The sequence below is a fragment of the Dromiciops gliroides genome, chromosome 3 (genome assembly GCF_019393635.1).
Source record: "Dromiciops gliroides isolate mDroGli1 chromosome 3, mDroGli1.pri, whole genome shotgun sequence".
Classification (NCBI taxonomy): domain Eukaryota; kingdom Metazoa; phylum Chordata; class Mammalia; order Microbiotheria; family Microbiotheriidae; genus Dromiciops; species Dromiciops gliroides.
Window position 1 is genome coordinate 468151971 of NC_057863.1, and position 16467 is coordinate 468168437.

A 16467-nucleotide genomic window follows, 5' to 3' on the forward strand; every position below is an offset into this window, starting at 1 on the left:
GAAAGCATAGTAATAGTTCTACCTGCAATTTATAAATGCAAAAAACAAACAAAACCTCCCAGACCCTGGTTGCTCCCCTTCCCTCCCACCACTCGCTGCACAATCTGGGCACTTCCTTTAGGGAACTGAGAAGCCCCAAAGTGGACTAACTGAACTACCGACTCTTTGGGAAGCTGGGAAACTCCGTTTGCACATAACGTCCCTTTGGGAAGGAGCGGCTTCAGAGGAGACACAGACTAGTGCGTACTTCGGGGTGTTTCTCTCCCTTTCCCTTCCCCTCCCACAGATCTTCACGTGATTTCCAGGAAGAGGAGAGAGGCTGTTTGGTGCCAAAAGGCCCCGCCTGGACTTGGACGTAGGTCCCACCTCCTCAGTGTGATTGCCTCTCGGAGTGACTTTTTGTGTGGCCCGAGCTGTTGCTGCGGTTCTGCTGTCACTTCCCTGCCGTTCCCTGATCTGCGTTCTCAAGGTGTAGGATCTCAGATTGGGAGGTATGGGACAGACAGGTAATGGGGGAGGCTTTGGGGAACCGCCTGGACGGGTAAATCCTTTGATCTCTGCACAGATACAGTGTTGGCCAGGTATAACTGTCCGGGAGTAGAGCGCTGGCAGGTGTGGGGTGGCCAGCCCCTTTCTGCACTAACTGCAACACGGGGAACGCATCTGTCTTAGAGACACTTTGCTAAGTGCCCTCATTGCTGAACTGCCTTTTGGCAGAGCACCCCTCCCCCATCATGACTCTGAGACGTCTCAACAGCCTAAGTTTTATTTCAGTTGTGAAAGTGAAACCAAAAGAAATCCCCTCCATGATTCTTTTGTCTGTCAAAATGTGTTCTTAGAGAATTACATAAATCCTTTTATTGGTGGAGTCCTAGTAGAAACCTAGAGCAAGTGGTCAGTTCTTCTTAACAGGTTGAACATTTACTGGCCTCTTGAAATTTTAGGAAGAACTAGGTTCAAAGGCAGCTTGTGACACATACTGGCTGTGTGATCCTGGCCAAGTCACTTAACCTCTCAAGCCTGTAGAAAACTCTCTAAAGTCAAAATTTTTGACTTTTTAAAAATGTCATATGACCCTGTTTTACAGTTTGGTGAAGTCTATAGGACTCTTCTTAGAATAATATTTTTGAATGCATAAAACAATATACAAGATTGCAAAGGAAATGAATTACATTGAAACTCAGTCATCAAAATGTTTTTTTTTAAAGTTCATGTATCCCAAGTTAAGAATTCCCTATTCAAGACCATAAATTGCAAAGAAGGTGCCAATTTATATCAAGTTCTTCATTGAGAACTTCCTACATCAATGAAATTAAATCACAGTTCCCATCAAAAAAGAGGGGAGGGGAGGATGCTAATAACAGGCACCATGAGGTATTATGGCCTTAATTTCATTGACTGGATCAGGGTAATTCCATTAAGTAGGATTGGGGATTCCTGATTAATAGCTTTGCCAGGATATATCTGTACAACTCATTTGACTTCTTAAAAAATATTTTTAAAAACTGCATTTCTTAAAGATGGGAACAAAGTAGGCCCCATTTAATTCTTGGATCTTTTTATTTTATTATATTTACAATAGCTATTTATTGCACACATATTTGAAAGGAAAAGCTTATAAAAGTAAACTGGCTCTTCCCCCAACATATTTTTAAATCAAAATGCCTTTTTAATTGCTCAGCTAGAATTAAGGTCAATTTGAATCTCAGTAATTGGTTGTTACAGTTGCATAGTTATTACTAGTGAAAAATGATATAGGATTTGGAGATTGGAAGGGACTTTAGAGATTTTTTTTACAGATAGGAAGCTGAGATCCATAGAGAAAAAAGCGACATGCAAAATTATATGGTAGTAGGAACACAAGGTTTTGTGAGGAAATACTTTAATTTAAAAAAAGTTTTTAATTGAACAAACATCAAATAGAATGAGCATTTGTATTATATATAGTAGAAGAGAAAAAGAAGATTGTCTATGAAATGCTTTAGTATATACAGCTTGCTTCTATCTTTTAAGTATATAGTAAGTTCAATTTGTAGCTTTCAAATTTGTAGCTGGTCTATAGATTCTCTGTACTTCTTTCTGGTCTTCCTTCAATTCTTTCTTTGCCATTAAAAATACCTCTATGATTTTGCTTCCCCCCTCCCCTCCAATAACCCCATCCTGTCGCTCTTCCCTCAACTTTACTCTCCACCACTGAGAAGAAATAAGAAGAAAAAAAAATCAAGCCCTTCTAAAGAAAAATAAAGCCAAGTAAAACAAATTCCCACATTGGCTGTATCCAAAAAATGTACGGCTTATTCAGTAGCTTGAATCTGTCACCTTTCTGTCAAGAGGTAAGTAGCAAGCTTCATCTTTAGTTCTCTGGAATTATTGTTGGCCTGTTTCATTGATCAGTTCTCAAGTCTTTCAAAGTCATTGACTTTTTTTTTTTTGGCGGGGCAATGGGGGTTAAGTGACTTGCCCAGGGTCACACAGCTAGTGTCAAGTGTCTGAGGCCGGATTTGAACTCAGGTATTCCTGAATCCAGGGCTGGTGCTTTATCCACTGAGCCACCTAGCCGCCCCCAGTCATTGACTTTTTAATGTTACTGTATCTATTGTTCTCTTGGTTCTCACTTCATTCTGCATCAGTTCATAAATGTCTTCCTAGTTTTCTTTGAAACCAACCCTTTTGTCATTTCTTATGGTATATTATCCCATTAGTCATATGCCCACAGAAGAATAATCTTTCCTGAACTCCATTTTCATCATGTCAATCCCAAGCTCAAAAACCTACAATGGATCTCTGTTACCTATAGAAAAAAACTATACTCTTGACCTTAAAGGCTCTACAACCTGCCTATCCATACTTATTTCCTGTTACTCTCTAAGAAGGAACTCCTAGCCTAACTGGCCTACTTATGCTTTGCACAGTCTTGTCTTTCTAACTTCTCTCATGTATTTAATAAATATTTCTTATTGTAGGACCATAGATTTAGAGTCAGAAGGGGTGTTAGAGACTATCTTATCCAAAATCCTTATTTTATAGAGGAGGAAACTAGGGGTTTTGGGGGGTTGCCCAAGGTTACAAAGGTGGTAAGTGACAGAGCCAGGATTGGAACTGAGGTTCCTTGACTACAAATTGATCAGTCTGTAAGTATGTATTAGGCATCTTCTATGTGCCAGGCCCCATGTTAGACAGTGGAGTTCAAGTACAAAGAATGAAACTATCTTGTTTGTAATGAATGAGACGAGTCTCTCTCTCTCTCTCTCTCTCTGTCTCTCTCTCTCCACACACACATATATACACATACATACATATATATGCACTGTTTATTTTGCATATATATGTATACGTACACATATATATACACAAAATTAAACAGTATAAAGATAAGGTGAATAAGTATAAATATAGATTAAATTACTTAAATGCAACAGTTTTGGAGGACGTAGCATTAATATTTGTTGGAGGGTGGGAGGATTGTGAAAATCTTCATGTAGAACATGGTGTTTGAGCTGCCACTTGGAAAAGAGGAACTCTAAGAGGTGAGATATAGAGGGAATGCATTCCAGGAATGGGGGATAGTCCCCCATATGAACTCTGTCTTGGAACCCCTTAAATAGAAAATTATTGCTTAAATAATGGAATTTTAGAGCTAGACTGGACCTTAGCAATAATCTAGTCCAGGAGTTCTTAATTTTTTTGTGTCATGGACCCCTTTAGCAATCTGATGAAGCCTGCTGATCCTGTGTCAGAAGGTTGTTTTTTAATCCATGACTGAAATACATAGCATTACCAAGAAAACCAATTATACTGAAATACAGTTATCAAAATATTTTTAAAAGTTTCATTAACCTCAGGTTGACTCCTAGTTTATTCATTCTGTTGTTGTTTAATATTTTTAGTCATGTCTAACTCTTCATGGAACCATTGGATTTTCTTGGCACATATATTAGAGTGGTTTGCCATTTCCTTCTCCAGCTCATTTTACTGATGAGGAAACTGAGGCAAACAGGGTTAAGTGACCTGCTCAGGATCACATAGCTAGTGAGTGTCTGGGGCCAGATTTGAAGATGAGTCTTCCTAACTCCAGGCCTGGTGCTCCATCTACTGTGTCATGTAGCTCACCATTTATTCTATAAATGAGGAAACTGAAGTAATCTTCCTAATTTACCCTCCATATTGTGTTTGCTGACAAATTCCTTCAGTAGCTCTCTATTGCCTAATTAGTAAAGTATAAACATTTTTGGGGCAGCTAGGTGGTGCAGTGGATAAAGCACCGACCCTGGATTCTGGAGGACCTGAGTTCAAATCCAGCCTCAGATACTTGACACTTACTAGCTGTGTGATCCTGGGCAAGTTACTTAACCCTCATTGCCTGGCAAAAAACAAAACCAAAAACACCCCTCCCCCCCCAAAAAACATTTTGGCATTTAAGACACTTCTCAAATGGCTTGCCACTTCCCCTCCCATTGTCCCTTCCACATACTCCCCAACTCTCACCAAACCAGAAACTCTATTTTTCCCTTTTCCCTTATGATTTTTGCCCTCCATCTCCAACTTCTAACTTCATTTATCACTGTCCCTTCCCTTGACAAGGAGCCTTATGGAGGGATTGTTCATAAAGCCCTCCCTAACCCCTAATTGCAAGTTATCTCTACTTCATATTTCTCGTGGTGCTTTGTTGAACTTCACTTTTGGAACATGCTTATTTGTATAGTGTTTACTCAATTCCAAGTTCCATGTCACCAGGGCTGGGATCATGTTTTCTGTTTCATCTCCAATGCCTAGCATAGTACCTTGCATGTAATAGACACTTAATTGGTATTTAAGTAATGTTAGCTAGAATTTATATATCACTTTAAAGTTTGCCAAGTGCTTTACAAATATCATCTCACTTGATCCTGAAGGTAGGTGCTATTATTATCCCCATTTGACAGATGAGGAAACTGAGGCAGACAGAGGTTTAAGTGACTTGACCAGGGTATCACAGCTAATAAATGTTTGAGGTCTGATTTGAAATCAGGTTATCCTGACCCCAAGCCAAGTTTTCTATGCAGTTGTATTACTTAGCTTTAAGGTTCAAAGTACATATACACACACATGCACATATATGTATATTATATATAACATATGTGTGTGTATTTCCCTGCTTCCCCAAAGATCCTGTATAGTGAGTTGTGGAAGCTTTATCCCCATTTTATAGTTAAGACAACTGATGCTTAGAAGGTGAAGTGATATGGGACCAAAGGATCTAGAACTAAAGGCACATTGAAAATCATCTAGTTCAACTTCCTCATTTTATGTTTTAAGAGGTCTTTATATCTTCTTTTTTTTTTAGTTTTCAACATTTATTTTTATCAGATTTCTAGTTTCAGATTTTTCTCCCTGCCCTTCCTCCCCCTCTCCCCAAGACAGCAATTAATCTGATATAGATTATATATGTATAATAACATTAAACATATTTCCACATTAGTCATGTTATAAGAGAAGAATCAGAGCAAAAATGAAAAACCTCAAAAAAGAAAAACAAAAGAAATAGTATGGTTCAATCTGCATCCATATTCCATTTTTTTTTTCCCCTGGATTTGGAGAGCATTTTCCATCATGAGCCCTTTGGAACTATCTTGTACCATTGTATTGCTGAGAAGAATCAAGTCTATATATTCTTTTTTTTAGTGAGGCAATTGGGGTTAAGTGACTTGCCCAGGGTCACACAGCTAGTAAGTGTTAAGTGTCTGAGGCCAGATTTGAACTCAGGTACTCCTGACTCCAGGGCCGGTGCTCTATCCACTATGCCACCTAGCTGCCCCCTATATATTCTTTTTTAAAAAGCATTTATTTTCTCTTTCCACTGCTCCTCCCTGCAATTGAACAGATTAAAAAAAAAAAGAAAAAAGAAAAAACCCTCATAACAAATATACATTGAATAGCAAAAACACATTTCTATATTGGCCATGTCTAAAAAAATGTGTCTCATTGAGCCTTTTAAGTCCATTCTCTCTTTGGCAGAAAGTAGCAAACCTTTCATTTTACAAGAGAAAGCACAGGCTCAGACAGGTGGTGTTTTTGCCCAAGGTCACACAGGTAGTCAACAGAAGAGTTAGAATTCAAATCTAAGCATTCTTACTCTAAGTCCAGAACCATTTTCACTGAATTAACCCAAACACACTGAGCCATGACTAGAAATAAGATTTCCACTATCTCATTCTGCTCTATGCCTCAGCATAGAATTATTATTGGGAATTTACAACCTGTTAAGATGATGGCATCTTTAAAAGGTATTCCACTAGTAGAATTAAGGCATTCCATTAGTAGAATAAAGGCATTAAATCAAGACATGAATATGAAGACATACCTCAAATGCAGATTAATAATAAATATATTTTAGAGCACAAAGTTAGAAGAGGAAAGGAATAATCCCAGCACCATATATTTAGAGTTGGAGACAACCTTAATGATCATCTACTCCATCTCTTCTCATTTGTAAATAAAGAAACTGATGACCAGAGAAATAAATTCATTTACCCAATATCATATGAGTGTTTCATGTCTAGATTGGACAAAGCAAAGTTTAGATAATTTGATTCAGCAATCACTTATTAAGAACTGGAGGTGGTACAAAGATTAAATTAGTCTTTATTCTCAAGGAACTCAACAAAAAATATTCATACACTAATTGTTCAAGGAGTAAATTAAAATTTCATTTATTCATCCTTTCAGCAAGCATTTAGTAAGCCCCTTCTGTATGTAAGATATTGTGATAAGTGCTGAAAATTCAGACAAAACAAAAAATAGTCTTTGTTTTCAAAGAGTTTAGATTCTACTGGGGGTGTAACAACAATTAATTAGCCAAATAAATACAAGATAATCTAAGGAAGGAGAGACCAATAACAGGTAGGAGAATCAGGAAGGATAAGGAAGAAAGAGATGCTGAAGGCATTAGGGATGATTTGAAAAGGCATGGAAAGATAGCCAATGGAATGCTGAGTTCAGGAAATAGCCTTTAGGCCACTTTGACCAGAATAAAAAATGCATAAAAAGGAGTAATGTTAAGTATGTCTGGAAAGATAGGTGGGGGCCATGGTGTGAAGGGCTTTGTATTCCAAGTTGGTAGAATGATAGACTTGGACTCAGGAAGACCTGAGTTTGATTCTTGATTCAGACACCAGCTGTATGACCTTAGGCAAGACACTTAACCTCTCTCAGACTCATATTTTTTTTTCATTTATAAAATGAGAATAATCATAGTATCTACTTCACTGGGGTGTTGTGATATTCAACCTAGATAATATATGCAAAGGGATTTGAAAATTTTAAATCACTATATAAATGTTAGGTGCTTGGTGATGATGGTGATGATACCACAAGAAGAAGGTTTGTATTTAATCCTAAAGGCAGTAGGAAATCAATGAAAACTTTTTTTTTTTCCAATGAAAACTCTTAAGGAGGGGAGTGGCATGGTCTAACCGCATCACATTTATAGTTTAGGAAGGTTATTTTGGCAGCTGTTTGGAGGGTGGAAAGGCTAGAAGTGGGTACTCCATTTAAATTAGGAGGCTGTTGCAACAGTCCAGTCAAATAGTGATAAGCCCCTGGAACAGTGGAGTGGCCATATGAAGAGGGAGAAGGTGATAGATGCAAGAGATTTTGTGTAATTGAATTGACATAACTCTTCCTAATGTTGCTAACAAATACAAATATGAAAGGAAAGCCTCTGACTATCTAGTCCAATTCCTTCATTTTGGCCAGGCTCAGAGAGATGAAGAGACTTTTCTATTTCCACACAGCCAGTAAAGGGTAGAGTTGGGACTGATAATGGTTACTTACATATGCTTAGTTCTTATGGGTCAGAAAGCTTTTTCCTCAAAGTAATTCTATGAAGAAGTCAGAACCCAGGCCTACTGGTACCCACTTGACTGTTCTTTCCAATACATGAGCAGGAATGGTGCAACCACATGTGTCTATAGTATTAGATTGCTGTTTTTTTTTTAAATCATAAAAGTGTTTTATTATTTTCCAGTTACATGCAGATAGTTTTCAACATTTGTTTTCAAAAGATTTTGAGCCTCAAATTTCTCTCACTCTCTCCTTTCCCTCCCCCCTCCCCAAAACAGAAATCTGATATGGGTTTTATATACGCGCACACACACACACACACACACACACAATCACATTAAACATATTTCTATATTAGTCAGGTTGTGAAAGAAGAATCAGAACACAAGGGGAAAAACCTCAGGAAAGAAAAAACAACAAAAAAGTAGAAATGGTATGGTTCAATCTGCATTCAGAATCCACAGTTCTTTTTTCTGGATGTGGAGAACATTTTACATTATGAATTCTTTGGAATGTCTTGGATCATTGCACTGCTGAGAAGAGCCAAGTCTATCACAGTTGATCATCTCACAATGTTGCTGTTACTGTGTACAATGTTCTCCTGGTTCTGCTCATTTCACTCAGCATCAGTCCACTTAAATCTCTGCAGGTTTTTCTGAAATCTGCCTACTCATCATTTCTTACAGCACAATAGTATTCCATTACGTTCATATACCACAATTTGTTCAGTCATTCCCCAGTTGATGGACATTCCCTCAATTTCCAATTCTTTGCCACCACAAAGAGAGCTGCTATAAATATTTTTGTACATGTGGATCTTTTCCCCTTTTCTATGATCTCTTTGGGATACCGACCTTGTAGTGGTATTGCTGGGTCAAAGGGTATGCACAGTCCCACAGTCCTTTGGCCATAGTACCTAATTGCTCTCCGGAATGGTTGGATCAGTTCATAACTCCACCAACAATGCATTAGTGTTCCAATTTTTCCATAGCTTCTCCAACATTTATTATTTTCCTTTTTTGTCATATTAGCCAATCTGATAGGTGTGAGGTGGTGCCTCAGAGTTGTTTTAATTTGTATTTCTCTAATCAATAGTGATTTAGAGCATTTTTTCATATGGAGTGTTCCATGGACATTTAAAATTCAATATGTCCAAGACAGAATTTTTTCTCTTTCCCTCCTCCCAATTTGTCTTTATGTTAAGAAACCACGGTCAGAGTTATCTTCAACTCTCCCCTATCCCTCTTGTACAAACAGTTGTTGAGATTTATATCTTGCAATATATATCTACAATATATCTTGCACTTGATCTGTTCTCTCCATCCAAATGGCCACCAGCTTGACACAGGCCCTTATCACCTCTTACCTGGCCTATTTCAATAGACTCCTAGTTGGTCTTTACTTATCTAGCCTAACCCTTCTCCAATCCATCCTCTTTATGTAACTGCCAAATTGATACTCCCAACGTTCAACCATATCATTCACTTCTCTGCTTAAGAAACCCCAGTCATCCTCTCTTGCCTCTAGTCTAAGACACTAACTCTTCTTTTGGTTTTTAAAGCCCTTCACAATCTGGTTCTAGTCTACCTTTCCTGGCTTCTTCCCAATGTTTACCTTTTGTTTATTCTCTCTCTATGTATCTTGTAGGAACCTGTTTATATGTTGTTTGTCCCAGTGGAATTTGTTTTTTGAGGGCAGGGATTGTCTTTCTTTGTACCCACAGTGCTTGACAAAGTGCCTGGCATATAGTAAGAGCTTAATAAATACATTTTAATTGAGTGATTGACATGTTGTTCATTATTTTCCTTTACACACTTTAAAGTCCAGACAAAGTAGCCCATATTTGCCATTACCTGTATAAGATACTCCATCTCCTGGCCAGTCTCTGTGCCTTTGCAAAAGATGTGTCCCCATTCCTGGAATATACTCCTTGCCCAACCCCTGGAAATTAAAACATTTTTATTTTTTCAATCAGCAGAAATTTGCCTTCTGATTCTCTACCCCACAATGAGAATGAAAGATAAGCAAAACTCCTGTTACAAACATGTGTAGTCAAGCAAAATAATTTTCTATACCGACTGTGTCCAAAAAACAATATGTCTTATTCTGTACTCTGGGTTCTTCACCTCTCTATCACTCTACCAGGTAGCTAGCTTGTTAAATTATTTGTTCTCTGTAATTGGTATTGGTCATTACACTGAGCAGAGTCTCTAATTCTTTCAATGTTGTTTTCATTCCTATATTATTGTCTTTGTATAAATAAGTTTCCAGGTTCTGTTCACTTTACTCTGTATCAATTCATTTAAATTTTCCCAAGTTTCTTTGAAACTATCCCTTTCATCATTTCTTACCCATAACTTTTTCAGCCATTCACCTATTTATGGGGACTCCCTCAGATTCACATCTTTGCCACATCAAAAAGAGTTATAAATATTTTTGTATATTTTAAAGTTTATTTTGCTTAGAACCAAACCCTAATCTTCTCTCCCTCTAATTCCTCCTTCTTCCTTTTATTTCTGTACCTAAGCCTGCCTCTCTCTCTCTGTGTGCATGTGTGCATTTTCCCCTCTTTGACCAATTTAGGTGAGAGTGAGGTTCAAGTGTCAGCAACTCTCCTTGAATATCTCCTCCTTGTTTGGGTAGATGTCTACTTGCATACTCTTATGTGGGATAATTTCCCCTAAGGTACCTTTCCTTTTCTCCCATCCTCACTGTGTTTCTCTTTCCTTTCCTTTTCATTCTTCTCTTAAGATAATCAAGAAACAACAGAATCAATCCCAAGTTTTGTCTAATTAGATTTCCTCTACGATACTCAATGATGATGATGATAGGATTCAGAGGGCATACATATATCATCTCTCTATATTTGAATGTAAGCAGTTTATCATTATTTAGTCCTTTATCATTGTTCATTCACATTGACCATTTTATGTTTCTTCCAAGTTCTCCAACCCTTTATAGTGGTGGCTGCCAAATTGTGTGTGTTTTGTTTGTGATTCCTCCATACTTGAATTCTTTCTGACTGCGTGCAGTGTTTTTATTTTGATCTGGAAGCCCTGGATTTTGACTATAATGTTCTTGGGAGCTTTCATTTGGTGTTTTTTCCCCAGAAATTCTTTCTCTTTCCACTTTGACCTCTGGTTCTAGAAAATCCTGGAAGTTTTCTTTTAAGATATCTTGAAATATGATGTTAAGGCTATTCTTTGGTCATTGCATTGAGAGAGCCCAATAATTCTTAATTTTTTCTCTCTACTCTTTTACAGAGGGTTTTTTTTTTTTTACTATTACATACCTTACATTTTCTTCTATTTTGTGTGTATTTCTTTTTTTTAGCCTTTTGATGTAGTTTTAGTATTTCTTTTTGTCTCATGGAGTCATTGGCTTCTATTTGGTCTATTACAATTTTCAGGAGTTTGTTGTTTAGATAAGTTTTGTACTTGTACCAAGCTGTTAATTATTTTTCTACTTCTTCCTTCTATAGTTCTCCTTTCTTTTCCATTAATTTTTTACTCTAGCACTCCCTTTTCATTGATAAAACAATTTTTTTTTACTCTTTTTTAAAAAAGCCTCTTACTTCATCTTTTCTAGGAATTCTAGTAGAATTTTTACCCACCCTATGATTTGAATAATTGCTTGTCAATGTTTGGGAGTCATTATCTTCTTCTGTGTTTGTGTCTTCAGTATCCCTATCATCATAATAGCTTTTTATGGTGATTCTTTTTTTGTTGTGGTTGTTTACTCATTTTTCCAACCTATATCCTGACTTCAGACTTGATCAAATGAGATAATAATTGTAAAACACTTAGCACAATGCCTGGCAAAGTAAGTGCTATAGAAATGTAATTATTATTATTATTATTTCTATCTTCCTCACAGTAGTTTCTATAGTGTAGGTAGCATTTCTATAGTGTTTTAAGGTTTGCAAGGAGCTTTACATTTGTTTCTCATTTAATCCTCATAACAACCCTCTGAAGCAGGTGGTATTATCCTCAATTGAAGAAGAGGAAACTGCGGCTAAGAGTGGTTAATTGCCCAGGGTCACAAAGCTAGTAATCAAGATTTGAACTCGGGTTTTCCTGATTTCAGGTCCAACATTCTATCCCTGTTCCCCACTCTGCCTGATTTAATTTCCATGTACTTTGTCTGACATGTAATAGATAGTCAATCAACAAACATTTTTTATGTACCAGAAATTGTGCTAAGTCTAGAGAATAGAAACAAACACAAAACCAAAAGGCATAAGTTATGTTTTTAAATTGAATTTTAATTTAATTAGTAAAATATAGAGCTATGAAAAAAATATTGGAAGCTCCTTTTACTATTTGTGATACTACCTATGCATTTAGTCACTGGAACATGTAACTAATTTTTCTAAACTTCAGTTTTATTGTCAAACATGGGCATTTGTACCTCTCCATTCCTTGCCACAGAAGAAAATTGAGAAAATTAGTCAAAATCTTCAGAGATTTTATTGGTTGGCTTAGTTACTAAGTATGCAACCCCAAAAAAGATCTTCCTTTCCTTTATTATTTTCTTTGAGCAGGAAGGCAAATATCATATTCAGTTGTATTAAACAAACATTTGTCAAGTATCCCTTGTTGGCTAGGCACTGTGCTGAGTACTGAGGATAGGAAGACAAAAGACAGTTCAGACTATCAGGAAGGGATATAAATATTGGGTGGAAAAGTCTCATTTATTCACATATATAAGGAAATACTTGTTTTGGGACACAAAAGGGAATACTAAAGAGGTTTAGCCTTAAAAAAAGGAAAAATTCCTACTTAAATTGCAAACCATGAAGAGAATACTACGAGATTATAATGCCTTACATTTTGATTGTACTTTGTAGTTCCCTCATTTGGACCTTCTTATAATCCCATTGTTAAAGGCTAAAATTCTACCTAAACTGTCTAAAATATCTAATGAGTGGTCGCCAATAAATTATAAGCTTTAGCAAGAGTTAGGCTTTTAAGCATTTATTAAATAGAATAAGAATTTGGTAAAGAGAGAAAGGCCTACATTCATCTATCTATTAAAGGGAGAGCGCATTTCTCACTCCCCTTTCTGCCAGAGTCCACAGGAAAGAGTGCAAGACAGAGCGCCAGGCTCCCCTTCCTCTTCCCACCAGCAAATGTCACTTCCTGACGCCAAAGAAAAGACGCATGGTCTTGCCCTCAGAGACGTTCACCTCATTTCTGCAGTAAGTCTCCAGCAGGTGGCATCATTCCAATCGTTACACCATGCAATAGAGAGGGTACCTATCCCTTTTCCTCCACCGTATAAATAAATGGATATTGAAACTGAAATCTTAAGTGATTTCATTCCAGGACACCAATCAAGTAACAACTTGTTGCTTGTACCAGAGAATTAATTGATTATGAAAATTACTCCAGTGCAGGAATGCTTAGCTGCCATATTTATTCTTTTCTTTGCTGTCACAATTTCATTACATTAGGCAGAGAATTCAAAACATTGGAACTTAAGTATTATTTTAATCCTGGAAATAACTTGAGGAATTTATTTTGCTTTTTCTGTGATCTAGAGGAAGGAAACACATGACTGATAAGGAAAAATCCCAGGGAAATAGAAGGAAGGAAGCATTGTCCTCTTAAAACTATATTTGACCTACCACCCAGAAAAAAACAACAAACCCAACAACTATATTTGTCTTCCATAAAAAAATAACAATTATTATTTTGTTTCCCTCTGCCTGGAAACTTAAATATTCCTAAGCTTAAAGTCATTGTGAATATTCAAAGGATAATTCTTTTCTAGAGGAAAAAATGGCAACGTCTCAGGAAGAAGACTTGCAGCTGCTTCTTGACGTGTTCCTTGAAGATAAAAATAACAAGCAAATAGAAGAAGAATTGAAACAACTAATAGAAGACCCCAAAAATGACATAGAAAAGGTATAAGTATCAATTTGGAAAACTTGTATAAGTTAATAAATTTGGCTTCAGTGCCAGTTTTATATCTATTTTCTTATAACCTGTCCTTTCAGAAATGTGATAGTTTATAATATATGGTTTTGTAAAAAACATTTTAAAATGTTAACTTTAGTTTTATTTTTAAACATACATGAATTTAATAAGAGTAAGCCAATATTTATTAAGCAGATTTGATGTGTAGAGAGCACTGATGCTAGGTTACAGGAGAGATACAAAAATTAAATGACAGGTTTCTTGCCCTTGAGGAACTTACAAATAGCTATAATGCAAAATAGAACATGATAAATGCATAAGAAGCACAAAGTGCTATGTGAGACCCAAGGGAAGAAAGAGCATTTCTGACTGCAAATTTTCCAGGTTGAAACTATGATGATAAACATTTTGCATAATGTGAAAAATTGATTCTATTTGTTCTTTCCACCATTTTTCAGATCATTGATGAAATGCTAAAAACAAATATTGAGCTAAAGATGGAGATTAAAAAACTTGAAACAGAATCACAACGACCATCATCTTATGGGGTAATTTTGTATTTAAATGTTTTATGTACCATTTTTTTCAGTCAATACCTTTTTTAAAATGAAAACTTTTAGGTTTATTATACAAAAATCTACTTAAAAACATCACAATGATTATTTTAAGTCTCATTTTAATATGTACTAAATGCTTTTTGGCAAAATTTGGTTAAATCTGGTTTGATGCAGTGAACTCCTTCATGTATGAAATGTACTTTAAATTTAGTTCTGTAAAAAGAGTGAGCACATATTTAACAAGATAAAAACATGGATATAATTTTAATCTTTAGTATTTAAATTTTCTCAGCAGCACCCTCTACTAATAAGGAAAAAAGCCCCTTACTTAAAACATTAGTTTAATAATTAGAACTGTTGCATTTGTTTCCTGCATATTGCGGTGTATGGGCTATCATATCAAGAGAAGTTTAGAGTTTGAGGTACCATTGTGAATGGATGTAAAACAGCTCTTTTGGTGAAGCCACTCAAAGGAGGGTCTTTTTTTCACTTCCTTCATTTTTTCACTCATTCATTCATCCCAGGATCATAGGGAACTTAAAGGTCATTCCATTTTATAGAGAAAAATCTGAGCCCTGCACAGATTAAGTAACTTGCTCTAGGTCGCACAGATAGTTAAGTTGCAGAGACAAGAATGGAAACCATATTTTCTGATTCCAAAGCTATCACTCTTTCTTCTGTCCCACAATGCCTCACTTTCAAAACCCTTTGCTTCTTCTGAAGCTTCTGAGGCTATTTTTGCAAAGTCAATCCCATAATTTATCGAAATCCCATTTAGGCTTAATGGGGACCTTTATCAAAATTTTGCATTTGAGAACAGGTTCATGATGAATAATAGAAAATTATGTTCACCATTAAGTAGTAAAATTATATTTGTCTATTTAGGTAGTGTCAACCGGATTTTTTCAGAACTGGTCTCTAACCTATATATGGCTGGAGCTGCACAGAATAGACCAGAGACAGGTGTCAGGAATAAGAAAGTTTATTTTCTTAGTGAGGAAAGAGACTTGCAAGTAAGGTGGAGCTATAGACATATGTGCCGGGGCCCCACCTTTAGTGGGGGGGACCTGAGGTAGTGTGGGGAGATTTCAATTCTTATACTAGTGACTGCTTGGTCACTCCTCATTTGTGAATTGTAGCCCTAAAAATGAGGGAGCAGCAAGCATGTAACAAGTTTGATTCACTGCAGGACGTTCCAATTTTGTCCAGTGTTTGTCTGGTGAATTGTGTGACTAGCCCAAGGAGTGAGATCATCCAGAGGATGATCTCAAAGGATTGTTGTCCTGCTAAACTCAGGGCACAGCTTGCTTACTGGGCCTTAGCTCTGGAAACGGGGAGTCTAAATTTTACTTTGTCAGTAGTAAAATTATATTTACTATTAAATAGCATCTCTTTGGGATATTAGCATGCACAGTAAAAATGGGAAATAGATATGCAAAGGTTTTAATGATTTTGTCATCATATTAACATTTACTATGGATGATCACCTTGTAGTATAATTCCCAATAGTGATGATTAGAGGCTGTTAGGTTGAATATTAAGAAGGTGTTGCATCAACCATTCATTCAACCACTTCCCTGAGATTGAAGAATGAATCTGGTAGAAAATGGTAATCCTGTGAATCTGACAGAACCTGAGCCTGACATTCTTTCCCTCTGAAGTATGCTTTGTGCTTCACTAGTATCAGCTGTGCTAGTCTCCCTTAAGGACCACTGGAGAAGTACTAGCTAGTCACTTCAAATCATTTTTTGATGTGGTTATTGTTCAGTCTCCAAGGCCCTCTATCTTGGGCTAAGTGCCCCTGTTGTGACTCTATATTAGGTCTGTCTCTGGCATGTTCCATCATCTCTTGGCCAGTGAGGAAAATTAGGCCTCTTTCTCATTTTGTTTTGGAAAGCTAGATGAGTACATAAATCAATAAATTTTGGTATTACTAATTAACAGCATGTAAGATGAATTTTTGAAAGAGAAGTAATATGAAGCACATCATTTATCATCACAAATAAGGAGTGCCCAGGCTTCAGTGCTAATTAATTTGCCTCCAGACTATGTGATTTATCTTTCCTGAGATGGCCTTGGACAGAGTATCTTTAGTGTGGAGTTAGGGAATAGGGAAAGTGGTTTGTAGGGGCCTTATCCCTATGAAACTGTGGGTAGCAACTTGAGGA

General features: G+C 36.6%; 1 protein-coding gene across 2 annotated transcripts in view; it reads left to right on the forward strand.

The window, feature by feature from the left end:
* Positions 1 to 296: 296 nt before the first annotated feature.
* The window catches only part of NMI (N-myc and STAT interactor), a 33161-nt gene continuing 16990 nt past the window's right edge, over positions 297 to 16467 (forward strand). Inside the window, exons 1-3 of one of the 2 annotated variants that reach the window (XM_043995588.1) lie at positions 297 to 506; positions 13597 to 13730; positions 14201 to 14290. In XM_043995588.1, the coding sequence (XP_043851523.1) occupies positions 494 to 506; positions 13597 to 13730; positions 14201 to 14290 (237 nt within the window). In that variant the 5' untranslated portion in view covers positions 297 to 493. The remainder of the gene's footprint in view (positions 507 to 13596; positions 13731 to 14200; positions 14291 to 16467) is intronic. The other variant, XM_043995589.1, reaches the window with a different exon arrangement.